This window comes from Musa acuminata, chromosome BXJ3-2, assembly GCF_036884655.1.
Source record: "Musa acuminata AAA Group cultivar baxijiao chromosome BXJ3-2, Cavendish_Baxijiao_AAA, whole genome shotgun sequence".
NCBI lineage: Eukaryota > Viridiplantae > Streptophyta > Magnoliopsida > Zingiberales > Musaceae > Musa > Musa acuminata.
This window is the reverse complement of record NC_088350.1, coordinates 26241495-26257925: the sequence shown is the minus strand read 5'-3', so window position 1 is coordinate 26257925 and position 16431 is coordinate 26241495. Positions and strand designations below refer to the sequence as shown.

Sequence of the window (16431 nt, the reverse complement as noted above, 5' to 3'; positions counted from 1 at the left end):
TAGTCGATTTATGTTAGTATGCAATCACTGATAAAGAAAACTTTAAAGATTTATTAAATGTTTTTTTTAATTTTTTAACTGATATAATTTTTTTTATGTTTTTAAATAATTTTATTAGTTTTGTTTTGACGAATTCTAAAAAAAATCAATCTTTTTGGCTTTTTTCCCTTTATTTTTAGGATTTATAAATAATATATGATGAGCTCTGTCCGGTTACAATATTTTTATGCTATGGTTTTTAGTAAATTTTAAAAAATTATAATGTGGTATAAAAATATTATATTACAATATATTTATATAAAATTTATAAAAAATATATTTATTATGTTTTTACACTCATTTACAGTTTTTTCAATAATACTAAAAATTATAATATAATGTAATATTAGGACAATTATATTTAGTAATAGTATTTTCAATAATACAAAAAATTATATTTAGTAATATTAGGAAAACATGTAATACGGCAATACTATAACACAATATTTTTATATTATAATATAGTATTTTTTAGTATTATTAAAGATATTATAACATAGTGTAAAATTATTATAATCGGATTAGTTCAACTTAAAATTCGTTCTTTAGTTTCACTTATTATTAGTTCAACACCGCCGTCATTTCTCGTTCCTTTCCGTTTGATATTTAGCTCTCCGTCATCTTGTTCTGCTGCTGCTCTTCTGAAACCCGACTGTGGAGAGGCCTTCCGCTGACCATCTCCTCCTCCCGCAGGTACGTCCCCAGATCTTCCCTTCTCGTTCCCGATGCGGCCTTCTTGGTTCCGATTATGTCACCAAGATTCTTGATGTATTTGATGCATGCGTCAGCCCGATCCGCCTGTTCTATAAGTTCAATATCTTGTTCTATTAAGACTTTGGATTTGTTGCTCTTTTTTTTAAAAGAATTTAGTTCTCGATTTCCACCCTTCTTGATGATTACGATGATTCTTGTGACGGTACTGGTTGTTCGTGATTAGGGTTTGACTTGGTCCTGTTGCTTTCCTGGTATTCCAGTTGGTTAGTGTTTGATTGTTAGTCTTTTTGTTGTTTTCTTCCATAATCTTTGTGATGTTTCTTTGATTGGGATCATCCTTTCGTAGATGCGTTAGAAATTTCTTGCTTCGAAGATTCAAGTGAATATCTCAGGTACATGAAGTCTTTTGGTTTTGGGATGAATCCAGCCAAATCTAGTCTGCGTTCGTAGTGCTTATATTATTGATCTCACTAGTTTAATTATTCCGTGACAGTTGTTCATAACTCACCGTGAATTACGTTCTTGGATATTTCCTGCAAGAATGCTGATCGATCTCATTTCATGTGTGCCTATAGGGAATCAATTAAACACTTCAACTGTGCATTTCTTATAATTTTTTCTAATATGTGATCGATATACTTCAACGTCAGACTTTGGAATTAAGGTACTTTTTTCTTGCATGTGATGATTAAGGAGTTGAGAGATGGATCAGTCGTTGAAATTTCTTTCTTCTCTGTCTATGGTCATCGTTACATCTCCTTTTCTACTTATGCACCCCCTATAATTTAAATTAAAAAGTGATCCACTGAAGGGTGCATTTGTTTGTACTTGCTTTTGAAATTCCATTTTCCATTAATAAACATTTACTGTTTAGAAGTTTATTTCTAGATTTTGTATGGTTCATGGATATTTTGAACATATATGTACTTTGTATTCTATTCTAGTTCATGTATATGAGAAATGAGTTAAATGATAAAGCAGAGGAGCATCGGCCAACTTCTTTTTTCTTTTTTAATTTTACTGTAAATTCTGATGTCTCCTTTGTATTTATTATTTCAAAAGTTGTCGTTCCTTGGAACTCTCACGGGTGGCAATTTTCTCACTGCTTCTACCTTAATTATAGCACCTAGATTTGGCACATTCTCAATAGGAATAAACCCTTCATGAATCATTTCATATGTTCATTTTGGTGGCTGCAGGCTTCCAAATCCATTGAAATGGAAGTGGTGGCAAAATAGTTTGGATAGGATAATCTGTATCTCAAATCAATTACTGTTTTCTTCTTTTTCAGAAAAAAAAATGGATGAACATTATTGTTCTACCCAACTTATTGATGGAGATGGTGCATTCAATGTTGCTGGCATCGAAAATTTTATTAAGATGGTGAAGTTGGCTGAGTGTGGACTATCCTATGCTGTGGTCTCTATTATGGGCCCACAAAGTAGTGGTATGCTTGCAAGTTACATGAATTATTACTGCAAACTTTTCAATCCTTTGCTCTTTGACTTCCTCCCATTTGTTTTTTTTGCTGCTAATACTAAAATCATTTAGCAAAGTCAGTAATTGTCATTGAAAGCCTTCTTAGATAAATGAGTGACATCTATCCTTTTTCCTTTTGATTTACCATCAAGCCTCAAAATTTGAGGCTAAGTAGAGTGGATATTGCAAGGATCTTTATGTAATATTGTGAATGATATATAATTAATTTGTTACATATGAGTTTGTTACTTTATGTGGGGATCTTAAATTGAGGAACCATGAGCCTTGTTTGAATGATTGGAAAGTCGCAATTGTGATATGGCAAAATCAAATGGATCATATCAGCGGAATGGAATCAGCTTAAAGAAATCAAGGATTAACTCTGACTGGATGATCCTTATCAATCCTTACCATCTTTGGTGATCCCTGTTGATTTCATGTGCTGGAGCATATCCTGGCCAAACTTGACATAACTTGGCTGATCTTGATCAATTTTAAGGCCTGGATTGTATGGACCTAAGAAATTTTAATACTGGGAAATGGTTTTGGCCACTCCTGTTACAAATTGGGTTAAATTATCTTTATAAGGTGTTGCTAGATGCTCAGCTGTATGTAGAGTGTAATGTAGAAGGTGTCAGATGGTTTCTAAGGGTCCACATATATCCAATTTTTAGTGGCATAATCCTTTAGTGGGCATTTCTATGAATTGGTTTTGAATCACTTCACCAAATTCAAAGCATATGACTTATATTTCTTTGCTTAGATTATCTTCTATAACTTGCTCCACCAATGGCAGTATTGTTGCTGCTGCCTCTCGTGCTATTTTGCTTTATGATTGTGCTAAGCAATTCAAAAAGTTGCTTCACTACATTGCTCACTACCTGAGAAATACATTTTTCAATCATCTGGAGTAGTTTTTTGTGGTTCAGCTTTGTTGTAAGTCCTTATACAAGAACATACTTACACTTTCAAAGTTAATAAGATTATGTGTCACCATTAAAATTATATATGTCACTGGCTCCTTGTGGTTGAGCATCTGCAATCTTTTAGACTTGACCACTGCTTCCATACAGTAATTGCTGGTAAAGGTCCTTCATAAACTATTATTGCTATGACAGGTAAGAGCACACTTTTGAACCATTTGTTTGGCACCAATTTTCGAGAGATGGATGCTTTTAGGGGAAGGTAAGCTTTTCTATTGTTGCCCATTTAATTCATCTGCATCATTCTCATTTTAGCCAATTCATTTCGTTCAACTATGATTTAATAGTCATATTTCTTCAGGTCACAGACTACTAAAGGCATTTGGCTAGCGAGATGTGCTGATATTGAACCATGTACAATCGTTATGGATTTGGAGGGTACCGATGGAAGAGAGCGAGGGGAGGTATCTATCCAGTTTATGAATGGTTGAGTTCCTTTTGGCGCAACATTGTGCATACTATCATGCAAAGTCAAAATATTCATATTGTACAACATTAATCCTGTATCCAAGGAGAATTTTCAGTTAGTTGAAAAACACAGTTGGTTAGGGCATGTAAAGTGAAATCATCTGAACCTCCAATATTTGCAAGGTCAGAAAATGAATGACATGATGTGATTGGAGAGACATAGTCAAAAACTCCATTTCATGGATTGTCATACGATTTAACATTATGTCAGCCATTGCTAGATTGTAAGATCAGATATCAATGTTTTTATAGAGCTTATAAAAAAGCATGCCATCACAAATCATTACATTTACGACCATTGGGTGCTGGATGATTATGGTTCTGCACTGTATGCTTTTTCTTTATTTTTATGCAATGAAGCCTTGATACTTGGAACAGACTGGATGCTTATTCTGAACTAGGGCCAACTATTTTCTCTACATGTACTGTATTTGCTTAATTTATGCAATATGGAGTACATGGTTAGATCATAGATGGTTACTTCTGTGATCAATAATATAGCCATGGGTGATTCTGGAACGATCAGAACTTGTCTTAAAAACTTATCTTTGGTTGACCTGATCCAAAACTCAACACTTCAAATTTGGTAATTTTATCTGATTGCTTGTTGACGACGTTTTGGTAACCACCGAATTTGTTTTTATTTTACATGGAGAAGACTTAAGATCCAAAATCATCTTTGTGGTTCAAACAGTCATGCTGCATTTGCAGCAATGATTGAGGGAAAGGGTGGAAACCTGATGCAGGTAACAAAGTAAGAATAAATATTATATAATAAAAAAAGGTGGTTTTCTACTTCCGATGAACTTATTTCAGATGCTATATTTTCCTGCTTGTCTCAGGAGTTATTTGACAGGCTTCTTGCCAACAACTCCAGCCCCGCTACCATCATTTTCACACCAATTAAGATAAAGAAGATAAACCAAAAAAATATAGACAATGAAAACTGGGCCTATCAGGCGCTGAAAAAGGACTTTTGGAGAAAATGGGAAAAGAAAGAAAGGAAGAAAAAGAGAAGTGATGGTGCAAAGCATTCCTTAAGTTGCTGCCCGATGATTATTGATTATGTAACTGATTCTTTTGATTCTAATATACTTGACATTCTGCTCTCCAACTTAAATGCATAATGATCTTTTGTGGTACCATTATCCCTTAAAGTCGTCTTATATTATATAATGTTAACAAAAATAATATAAGAATCATCAAAATTAGGTTATGGCATTTGATGATTTTGTTTCATCTCTAGTCGTCTTTGCAATCTTGACTGCTTAACACAGAATCACAACCGCACAGAATAAGTGAAAGAGACCATCGTTTACCAGTGTTGAAAGACTTGTTGATCCATACAGAGAGAGATTGTGTTTCCTTTTCCAGGTCCTATATTGACTAGTATAATAAAAATCTATCAGGGAAGGTCTGACACTTAAAATTGCTTGGCCATTCCTCTGGATCTCCAACTTGTGCATCTGTAATCAGTTTTTCTTGATTTTATTAGTTGCAAGACATGCTAGTAGAGTTTAACATCTTTACTAGCGCTAAAATATTCCCCAAAGTACGGTCCATCTACTCCAGGATTAACATCTCTCATGTGATTTTAACAAGCATTAAGAAATATGTTTCTGGGACCTCTGAGTTGATGGAGCCCTTGTGTCTCTGCTCTTACCTCTCAGTTGACAAAATTGTCGGTCTTTAAGATTTAGTTGATTTTGGTCTTTGATTTACCATGATCCCATCTATGTTTGCTGAATCAATGGATTTTCTAAACATGCTACTTGGTTTGTGTCTTGGTGCAATTTCCTTTGGGTTCTTTGTACCTCTAAATTGAAACATGCTTGTTTAACTTCTAGGTATCTACTCAATGATTGTTTATTTAATTATGCACCTATAGTGAAAGTTAAACAAGGAATTCATGAGATGATGAACCAAAACTTGCACCTAATCAAGGTTTATTTTTGTATTACTTGGAAACTGTTTTTCCTTGATCTGGCTATAATTTTTATGTGTCCTTATTCTTTATGAACTAACTTAAGACAAAAGCAAACTCTTGAACATAATAGTCAGTGCATAAGATTATGATTCTCGACTCATAATGCTTCTACTATACATTGCCTTATGATGTGATTTATCATCTATTTTGTGTTCAGGATGACACAACATTTGAGAAGCAGAGTGCACTTTTTGCTTTAGCAGTTTCAGATATAGTCCTTATAAACATGTAAGACTACAGTTAATTAAGCAACACATTTTTTTTTCTCTCTTAATTTTGCCTCCATTAAATAGGTGGTGTCATGATATTGGTCGAGAACAAGCTGCAAACAAGCCTCTTTTAAAGACAGTATTTCAGGTAATCTTAGACATAAAAGACTTACACACCCATCTAGGCATATAAGCTTCAATATTTCAGTTGTTCCTGTTTGTATCAGCTTATAATTTTCACTTTCATTCTTATGTTTCTCACATAACAGGTGATGATGAGGTTGTTTAGCCCTCGTAAAACAACATTACTATTTGTCATACGTGATAAAACCAAGGTGAAAATTTTGTTTGTTTGCACAAAATATTGGTAGCTCCTTTTTTTCTAACCGGTATGTAATTGCAATTGACATCTTGTTTCATGAGCAGACACCGCTGGAAAGTCTTGAACCTATTCTTAGGGAGGATATTCAGAAGGTGCCTGTTATGTAGTGCTCGTGCTTTTCATTTTCTGTAACAATTTTATCTTTAATGTCTCACACACATTTCTTGCAGATATGGGATAATGTTCCAAAACCACAAGCTCATAAAGAAACTCCTCTTAGCGAATTTTTCAATGTATGATAAGCTAATCTTTAGTTTTTGCTGGTTTCTGATCAAATTTAATCTGTTACTTCCATTCTCATGCCATAAATTTCCAGGTACAAGTTGTGGCTCTTTCAAGTTACGAAGAGAAAGAAGAACAATTTAAAGAACAGGTGAGCTGTCACATAATGACAATTCACGAACTAACTGAACTAAGTCCACCAGACATCTCTCTTTGACCCTTTGATATTCATAGTAATGCATCTGATGAGATATATACATTTATATTAAAAGAAGGCAGGAAGTCGATCCTGGTGTGATGGGCAGCTACACTGAACCTTGGATCTAGAATAGCAAGGAGCATATGGAGTGTGGACCTAAATATTAAATATTTCTAGTGCAACAGCAATTGAGCTTATATGGTATTCTAGTGTTTTGTCACTAAAGAAAAAAATAACCCATTAATATAACATTTACATTCTTTTGTCTCAAGGTCCTTCATTAAACTTTTGTCTTTAGGACCTACAATAGACTTTCTAATGTAACTATGACGAGGCTATACCAATTGGATGGGGCTCAGTCCAATTGAATGGAGCTGATTTGGATTGAATGAAAGGATAGAAAGCTTCAATTCATATTGATGAGAGAGATCGGTTCTGCTGGCCAAGGAAAACCTTACTTCCACCGATATACATTCTTGTATTCTTCTTCATTATTAGACTCAATAAATCTAGAAGCCTGGTTCCATAAAACATAGGACTACTAATGAGGAAACAAAATAGATGATAACCACTTTATTTTCTGTGTTTGTTGTAGAGTGAGTATATTCTGTTGTGATCAGTACCAGTATCTTAAGGCATCACCTGCTCATGCATTCCAAGTAGTATTTAATTTTCAGCTTGATTAATGTCCCAAAGAGAAACAAAAAACTAAAGTAAAGATCTAGAATCAAAACTGACAGGTCATAGTAGTATACTCAATATTTAACTGCTTGCTTTAGCTGACCCGGTTCTAACCCTAAATTAAATTATGGCTACACCAATTGCTCCCATTGCATATGGTGGTCACTATGTTCTTAGTTGCTTCCATTGCATTTGGTAGCATCCTCACTATCTTCTTGTTAAGCCTAAATCAAGATTGATGCAATTGGACACGTATGAGTTGGTGATGGATTGATGAATCTATTGCCTTTTGAGTGACAGATGCCTTTATTTCCTTTGGATCCTTGAAAAATTGATTATTTTAGGTTCATTTTGTAGCTGGAATGAGATCTATATGAACTGTACTTCCTCGATTGGAATTCCTGACATAATGGATCCTTGGTCATTAATCATGTGTTGTGATACTTTGAAGCTCTTAATAATATTATTTAAGTTACTGTAGCATTTCTATACAAGTGTAGTTTTAGAGTTCCTTTTTCTCTTTTACTGGGGGGAGGGTTCTTTTGCCCCCTTCATCTCCATGATGGGTAGCCTTTGCAAGAATGTGGTAACATTTTATAACAACTATTGGACATTTACTTTTTACATGGCCCTCCTAGTCTTTCTGAAGGTATGTCTTTGCTAAGTGCTGGTAGCACACTGTGTATTGGTTTCTCGATTTCCTTGAAAGTTCATCCATTAATGTTTCTTGCACTTAATATATTTTGAGGGATTATTTTTTTGTTACTTCAAACATGACTTTATTGTTCTGCAGTTGAAACTTTGGAGTGATCTCATGGCATAAAATTTAAATTGAACTTTGGAGTTTAGTAAAAAAGGACAAAACAGATACCTTTTTGTATGTTTGTGTCATTTTATCTTGTTTAACTTGTTTTCAACATTATGTTTTTAAGTCATTGAAAACTAAGTATTCTTCAATGAAATTGAATGACAATGCAGTCAACAGTTATGATGCATAATGCCTTTTGAGGTCTAATATGTGTCTGCCAATTTCTGAAATTCTTTCTTTTTCTGCCATGTTCCATCACAATTAACAAAAGGTTGCAAGTTTAAGACAAAAATTTTATCATTCTATCGCACCTGGTGGCCTTGCTGGAGATCGACGTGGGGTCATTCCTGCTTCAGGATTTTCATTTAGTGCACAGCAGATATGGAAGGTTATCAAAGAGAACAAGGACCTTGACCTGCCTGCACACAAGGCAATGATCAGATTGCTTCAGTAGTTGTTTCATTGACATTCCTGTGAGATTATTTTTATTGGTGTTTCATATTCTTCTAGGTTATGGTAGCCACTGTACGTTGTGAAGAAATTGCTAATGAAAAGCTTGCTTTCATAAATGCTGATGAGGTAATGGTATCCAGCTTGTACATGCTTTTGTATCAGCAACTTTTGACGATGGACACCTTTCTTTGTGTGTTACAGGAGTGGCTTCAACTTGAAGAAGCTGTTCAGCATGATCTTGTTCCAGGTTTTGGAAAGAAGCTCAGTGCAATATTGGACAAGTGCTTGTCTGGGTGAGCATTCCACTTGTTAGTAATGTCCTTAAAAATTTCCATATTTAGCAGTCCAGAACTTTATTTTGGACATTATGCTTGAATATGTAGCGTGTATATTGAAGTTACTCGCATTGTGCTTGAACTTTCTAGGTAGTCTTTGTATATATGGTCTCCATGGAATGAATTTCTGTAGATGACTACTGTTTCATAGTGCCATCTTGAGGTTCCTTCTCACTGTGAAACTAAAGTATTTGATAGCCTTGGACAAGATCCAACCTATTCATAGAGGTGGTTTTGTATGCCTCTGTAAGAGAAGCACATCGAAAAATATCCATGGAGGAACCACTTGATGTTCTTGCCATCAGTGTGATGGGCAGGCTTGCGGGACAGCTAGAAGTGAATACTGCAAGAGGCATGTGAGCACACATTCTACCTCTTGCCATTCTCCTTCAAGTGTCGATACTTTGCCACCATGTGATCCCTCTTGGCCTTGGGCTTTGGCTGTCGAACTCTGATTGTGGCTGTTAAGAGGTTTTATAGAGGAATTGCTCATGTACCATGTGTATGGTGGTCTTAAGGAAGATGTGGTTGACAAGGAGAGTGGAATAATGGGGTGGAACTTGGAAGTGGTTAAATGATTGGTAATTTATTAGCAGTGGTAGTTGGGTTTAAGGCTGTTTTGTCTGATCAAAGTGGAAACTTCTCGAAATTGAGTTATTGGAATTCAGATTTTGTGGCCCAAGTTCTTCAAAATTCAAGTTCTATGTGTTTTTATCAGAAAATATACTTCTTGGAACTCAAGTTCCAATGAGTTTTCTTTTTTGTTGCATCATTAACTGTGAAGGTGGATTCTTCATTGGTTTTGTTGCATCATTATTTGATGATATAAGTTAGGTTAGGGCTAATGTGAGAATATCTAGTATACTGTAGTTGCCCGGATCTCTGTTTGCCTGGTAATTAAAACTTCTAGTTTCTCTTTCAGAGATGTTTACCATGTTCAGACAGAACTACAACTTATTGTTTCACTTATAGGATGAACTTTGGACATTTAGGCTATTTTCTACTAGCAAAGGCATAAATTTTTTTGAGAAAGATAGAAGTGATTTTCTAGAGTGGAGATTTTCTAATTAATAACTTAAGATAGTGTGTGATTTACCCAGAATTACAGGTGACACTGCCATTTACATGAGTCTACTATTTAGATGAGTTTGATCATTGTATAAATCAGGATAAAAGACCAATGTTTTGTAATAGACCTACATTTGTAGGGTTGAAGGGCTTCAAATACTGTTTCTATAGATAGATAGGGGTAAAGGTAGTGACGTTTCATAAAGCTGATGCAAGTGATGGAACTATGGTTTTTTCCCCATTGATATCTATGGCATGTTGGAAAGGTTGCGAATACATTCTTGTGGGGGCCAAGAGTCTTGAGAGCTTATGAAGTTAATCAGTAGTGCATCCTGTTATTATATCACAATTCTGCAATAAAGACTAAGTCAAATTTTGTTTTCACTTATACAACCAGTGGTGCTGCTTCATCAGTGTCTATTTTCTCTTATGCAATGTGTATCTACGTATGTTACACCTGTAGATGAAATGAAAAAGGCAAGGATTTGTTACAACACTGGCTTTGCTTGAGAATGTTTTTTGGATTCTCGTGAATACCTTAACACCTGGCTTTTTGCATGGGTTGAAATATAACTATATTACTTACAAAAGTCATGACAGATATAACTAAGTGCCATATTTTTATGGAGTTCATGCATTTTGTAGTAATAAATACAACAGTTTTGTTTCTTCAACCTTGAGTACTGCTAAATGCATATCACTAATTTCTCTGGTTTAATTTCTCCTTGGAATTGTTGAAGTAATGTTTTTTTTTTTCATTTTGCAGATATGACATGGAAGTTATTTATTTTGATGAATCTGTTAGGACTTCAAAGAGACAAGAACTTGAAACAAAACTTCTCCAGGTACTGTTACCCTGTGGTAGCAGGCAGCATTCAGTTTAAGTTCTAGTGCCATTAACATAAACCTCATCAAACTGATATGATATGATAGGCCACCAGAGAAGGTTAACTGCACTGCAAAAAGTTCCCGATAGCTGACAATTTAGTTGATGGTCGTTTGTTCTGCTATTATATGGTTTATTAATTGGAGGCTTTGAGATGAATAATCTGAAATATGTCATTTTTTTTCCAAAATTCAATTGTTTCTTTCTGACCTTTGAGGACATTTTTTGCTGTTCTGCATGATGATGCTCCATCACATATTGTGTTTGTGTTATTTCTGTGTTGACATAACTTGTACTAGTTGCTGAATGGAGGTAAATATGCTATTCAGTATTACATTTAACAAACTATCTAGTGGTATATATAAATGATCTTGATTTTTTTCAATTTGTGGGTGTCACAATTTCCTTGTGAGGGATGTTATATCCATGTATGTCATGAAGTTTTATGGAAATAAGCTTAGGTTATTGCATATAAAATAACTTTATATATGCATCATGTAAGGTACACTGTCTTTTTCAATTAACATGAATAACACATCCTTTAGTTCAGTGAGATTTTGCCAAGTTCAAAGCTTACCTTTATTTGCATCTCACTGACTCTTTAGGTGGATGGATTTAGTTTGATTATATGAAAGATTCTCTCTTTTGTATTAGAATATCAATCTCCCAAGAGAATTAGAGGGCCTTTTTTAAACTTCCAGGATGAATAGTTATTTGCTAGTTTGTTATGGCTTTATGCCTGATAACAAAGGTTGAGCATAATAATTTCTCTATGTTTTACACTCTGAGGCGGTTCCAGACAGATCAGAAGAATTGCATGTTTTGCGCCTAACTGAAACCGCTAGGTTTTGCACATTGTATGATTGATTTAACACTATGTTCTCATCTCACAAATATTTTGAAATATATCTGTATTCATTCCAGTAAAAATTGTCAAATCAGTGACATTGTCTTCAACTGCATCTAATTGAAGTAATTTCTCTTTCTAGCTAGTAAATCCTGCATATCAATCCATGTTGGGGCATGTTCGGGCAAAAACTTTAAGTGACTTTAAGGAAGCTCTTGACAAGGCTATTGAAAGAGAAGGATTTGCTGTTGCTGTACATGATTGCACTCAATCTTTCATGTTAAAGTTTGATAAGGGCTGTGAAGGTATGCACATGTGATTTAATTTTATATTCTTTGTTTGGTGTGTATTTTGCTCGTGGTTGTTAGGCTGTTCTCGGGGATTGCAGGTGCTGCTATTGAACAAGCAAGATGGGACCCCTCGAAAGTTCGGGAAAAGCTTCGGCGAGATATTGATGCTTATGTAACTTCAGTTCGTGCTGCAAAGCTTTCTGAGCTTACCACACTGTATGAGGTCTGTATGGCATCTTTTAATTTAGGCCTAGAAGGTTGTATAACCATTTATACTTTTCTGCAAACAGAATGAGATGAAATTAAGGATAATTACTGTTAGAATAGCCAGTCATTCATTACCACATGATATACTTGCAGGGACAACTCAATAGAGCTCTTTCAGAACCTGTAGAAGCTCTTCTTGATGCGGCTAGTGATGATACTTGGCCAGCAATAAGGGAACTTCTCCAACGAGAGACCAAATCTGCTATTTCTGGGTTTTCTTCTGCACTTTTAGCATTTGATCTTGACCAGGCAACTGTTGATAAAATGATCTTACAGCTAGAGGAATATGCTAAAAGTGTTGTTGAATCAAAGGCAAAAGAAGAGGCTGGAAGAGTCTTGATCCGTATGAAGGACAGGTATTGCTTTTGTCAGTTGTTTTGGGTTCTGATATCATTCTTGAGAAAACTAGGTTGACATATTTTAGTTCCCCTTACAGATTCTCTACATTGCTCAGTCACGATGCTGATTCCATGCCAAGAGTTTGGACAGGAAAGGAAGACATAAAAGCAATCACAAAAACTGCTCGTTCTGCAGTATGTCATGGGGAATTTCTCTCTTATTATATAATTTCAATTTTAATGCCTTGAACAATCTGATTTTTCTGCCTACTTTCTTTTGCAGTCTCTGAAATTGATGTCTGTAATGACTGTTATTCGTTTGGATGATAAAAATGATAAAATCGAGAATGCTCTCTCATTTTCTTTGATGGATGCTTCTGATAGTGGTGGTTCAAGCCGAAGCATCCAAATTCTTGATCCGCTTGCTTCAAGTTCATGGGAAGAGGTTATAAAAATTCTCATAACATTTTTTTGCTAATGATTGTGTCTTAGATATTTTGTTGTCATTTTAAGTGAAAGCATCTTGTATGATTTTTATATTACATCTGTAGTTTATTATAATAGAGAACTTCATTGCATTTAGTATTTACCACATATCCTTCTTCTAGAAACCTGTCCTGGATGTCAACCAGTAGCTGTGACTGGTTTGGTTGTTCGGCCATGGTTGGACCAATGACCTATGGTTAACTCATTATTATGGGCGCTCCTTGCGTCATTTCAGATATTGTACTCTGCTAGCCCTTAAGAATTGTAACTGATTATTATCAGTTGGATAGTATAAATAGATGCTCTGAGAAAATATGATACTCTCTATCAATCTGCTGAATGTTGCTGTTGTAGTTTCATTTTTCTAAAGCAATAGAAAAGAGTGCCAAAGTCCAGGTTACACTATGTTTTTTTGTTTGGTACCATAATATAGTATTAGCAATTAATCTACTTTATTATTCTACCAGGTTCCACAAACAAAAACTTTGATTACTCCAGTCCAATGTAGATCATTGTGGAGACAGTTCCAATCAGAAACCGAGTATACTGTCACTCAGGCTATTTCAGCTCAGGCATTTTCTCAAACTTATCCTGCTTTTTTGCAAAGTTTCTGGTGCTTTGGCCCTTCATTGCAACTACATATTAAAAGCAGATAGGATTTTGCCATTGGTAGATTTACCACATGTAGCTTTCATATTTGAGACATAGCCCTTCTTGCAATTTTGGGTATAACAATTTTCTTTCACTTGTGAATGAATCCACATATAATTGAATTCTATCTTAGTTCTTAAATGCAGGGAGCCTCTAAATTTTATGCATATTTGCTGTTTTGCTATAAGAATTCACAGCACTGACTTGGAACTTTGAGCTTTATTTCCATTCAATTAACTTTGCTGATCCATCTGGTTACCTGTGGACCAATGCTATAAAACTAGTAATGGTAGAAGGAAGATGAACACTAACCTACGGATGGATCTATAGCTACTCGGAACCAGACATTCGTTAATTGATGATTATCAATTAAGGAATGTTGCTATTCTGATAAGGTTATTGTGGAATGGATATACAGAAATCATGGAGTTCCTACAATTGTTTTCAATAGAAACAAAAATATTTTGTAAATCATAATATGAGAGAGTGAGAAAGAGATCAACTTACAACACAGTGGGGAAATAGGAAAGACACTAGAAGAGACTGAGATTTCTTTTGTGTTGGAAATCAAGGATGGAGATCTTTGTCCTAACCTAGACAAGTCCAAGAAGATGAATAATCGGGAGAAAAGAAGCATATCAAGGTCTGGCCACAGATCAGAATCTTGGAATTACCTGGTCCTTTGACAGCATGTGGGCTTAGTCTTCAATTTAGAGCCAAATAGGAGAGACGGAAAAGCAGGATGAAAATAAAGAAAATAAAAAATATTACAAGTTGATGTGGACATGTGTGCAGAACTTTCCCTCTCAAACTTGAACTTATGGAACTATATCTAATATTTTTCCTCATGTGTTTCCCTCAAGAGATAAATCTCCTACTAACATGGCATGATATACAACTATCCTGCAACACGTTGAAAGCTAGTCTTTATGATTATGATGTAATATTTTTCTGCTGCTAAACATTTTACCTCTAATATTCTTTGCTAATGTATGTCACTTCCAGGAAGCCAATAAGCGTAACAATAGCATGTTGCCCCCTCCGTGGGCAATTGTTGCCATTCTTATCTTGGGGTTCAATGAATTTATGACACTTCTTAGGTACTTCACTTGATTTAGGTAGTTTATTTTCTGTTGGATCTCCTGTATCATTGGTATTCTAACAGAATAACTTTTGTGTTGAAGAAATCCTCTCTACTTGGTTGTCATATTTGTCATCTTTTTGGTCGGCAAAGCCCTATGGGTTCAGCTAGACATATCGGGTGTATTCAGCAATGGAGCTGTGAGTTCTAGATCATTTTAAGTAAAACTAGCATTCTTGCTTTCTCAAAAAAATTCAGCTCTGACTTGAGCTAGTTTGATATTCGTCCGTCAGCTTCCTGGGCTGCTATCCTTGTCCACAAGGTTTCTTCCAACCGTGATGAACATCCTTAAGAGATTGGCAGATGAGGGCCAACGACCTGCGGCTCCAGAACACAATAGGAATCAAGAACTTGAGACAAAAAGCTTTCGGAATGGCATGCGTAGCAATTCGTCATCGGATGCATCCTCTAATATAACATCATCGGAGAGCGGAATTGAGTACTCAAGTCTACCAAGGCAATAACGACCATGCGGTGTTTCGGTCGGCTGACTTTGTGTTTACCTGTGTTTTCTCTTTCTTTTTCTTTAATTTGATATTTGGCCAACTGTGCAAGAGCATCTCGTTTTCTTGAGATGCTCTTTCTTTGATTATGGCCGGAGCGCACAAATGTAGTGTGTTATAAGATTCACTAGATTGTACAAGAAACCATCCTTATGTATTTGTTCTCAAAAGATCTTGAAGCATCCGTGTGAACCTCCATGTCGCATTTAATATCTTCACGGTTGTGTTCATATGCAATTTGCAACTCTCGTTTCTAAGAATTGGGTGTGAATTACTAAAACGATTTCCCAAGAAACGAGGTGCATCTTGTGGCTTTGAGACTGCGTAGTCCACTCGCACTGGATACCAACGAGAACCTACCCAATATGAGAAAAATCACGGGACCGTAGTCCACCTTAAACTTTCACTATCAATAATAATGATAACAGGTTTACAGCATGTTTTTTCTAGAATAACTAGAGGATCAGAATAACATTAAGATCATAGATCTTGGCTCAAGAATAGCATATCTTGGATGGATCTCCTCGTAAGAGAATTCTAAGTCTCACAAAGTGGATATCGTAGGAAAGTACCTTAGATAGGGTAAACTGCAGATCAACACCGTTAGGATTGTAAAGTTTGCTGCAAGGATTCTCCACTTAAAATTTGGGCCGAAACTGATAACGTTTGACCACCGATCGTCAAGCAGAAAACTCAAAAACCTAATCTTTCTCTCTCTATTTTTCTCTCCTCTTTCCTATGCACGCTGTAATCTCTATTTTCTCACCTTTTGCCCTTTCTTTCTTAATTACTGATTTCTTTGATTTGGGCTCGAACGATCCAATTTGTCCAAGCCCACATATAGATTGGACCCAACAGGGATACAATAATACCCAAAGATATCTGTTGTCGCACCCTGGATCGCAGGTGCCGTCGCCATCCATGACACTTCTTCCATAGCTTCGGCACCACATTGAACCCAAGAACACCCAGAGATGTCTGCTGCTGCTCCCTGG

At 35.5% G+C, this 16431-nt stretch overlaps 1 protein-coding gene across 2 annotated transcripts; it reads left to right on the top strand.

Annotated features, from left to right (window-relative positions):
- Positions 1–633: 633 nt before the first annotated feature.
- LOC135631861 (protein ROOT HAIR DEFECTIVE 3-like) lies at positions 634–15618 on the top strand. Of its 2 annotated transcripts, XM_065139882.1 has the most exons (24): positions 634–732; positions 1100–1145; positions 2045–2200; positions 3351–3417; positions 3517–3619; positions 5828–5898; positions 5964–6027; positions 6149–6214; positions 6306–6353; positions 6432–6494; positions 6578–6634; positions 8443–8601; positions 8682–8750; positions 8826–8917; positions 10794–10872; positions 11903–12065; positions 12149–12273; positions 12411–12673; positions 12754–12850; positions 12939–13100; positions 13609–13713; positions 14798–14892; positions 14977–15073; positions 15167–15618. In XM_065139882.1, exons 3-24 carry the CDS (start codon positions 2053–2055, stop codon positions 15395–15397), a joined length of 2424 nt encoding a protein of 807 aa, XP_064995954.1. In that variant the 5' UTR covers positions 634–732; positions 1100–1145; positions 2045–2052; the 3' UTR covers positions 15398–15618. The 2 variants fall into 2 exon arrangements, with proteins under 2 accessions (XP_064995954.1, XP_064995955.1); XM_065139883.1 differs by lacking the exon at positions 1100–1145 and having other exon boundaries at positions 645–732; positions 2046–2200.
- The last annotated feature ends 813 nt before the right edge of the window (positions 15619–16431 follow it).

Bases quoted from the DNA above. Each gene is read 5' to 3' on its own strand.
- LOC135631861 (XM_065139882.1), top strand. From the start codon at position 2,053: ATGGATGAACATTATTGTTCTACCCAACTTATTGATGGAGATGGTGCA. The intron at 12,274-12,410 runs GTCTGTATGGCA...ATATACTTGCAG, and splicing joins AGCTTACCACACTGTATGAG to GGACAACTCAATAGAGCTCT. The intron at 13,714-14,797 runs GCATTTTCTCAA...TGTCACTTCCAG, and splicing joins CTCAGGCTATTTCAGCTCAG to GAAGCCAATAAGCGTAACAA.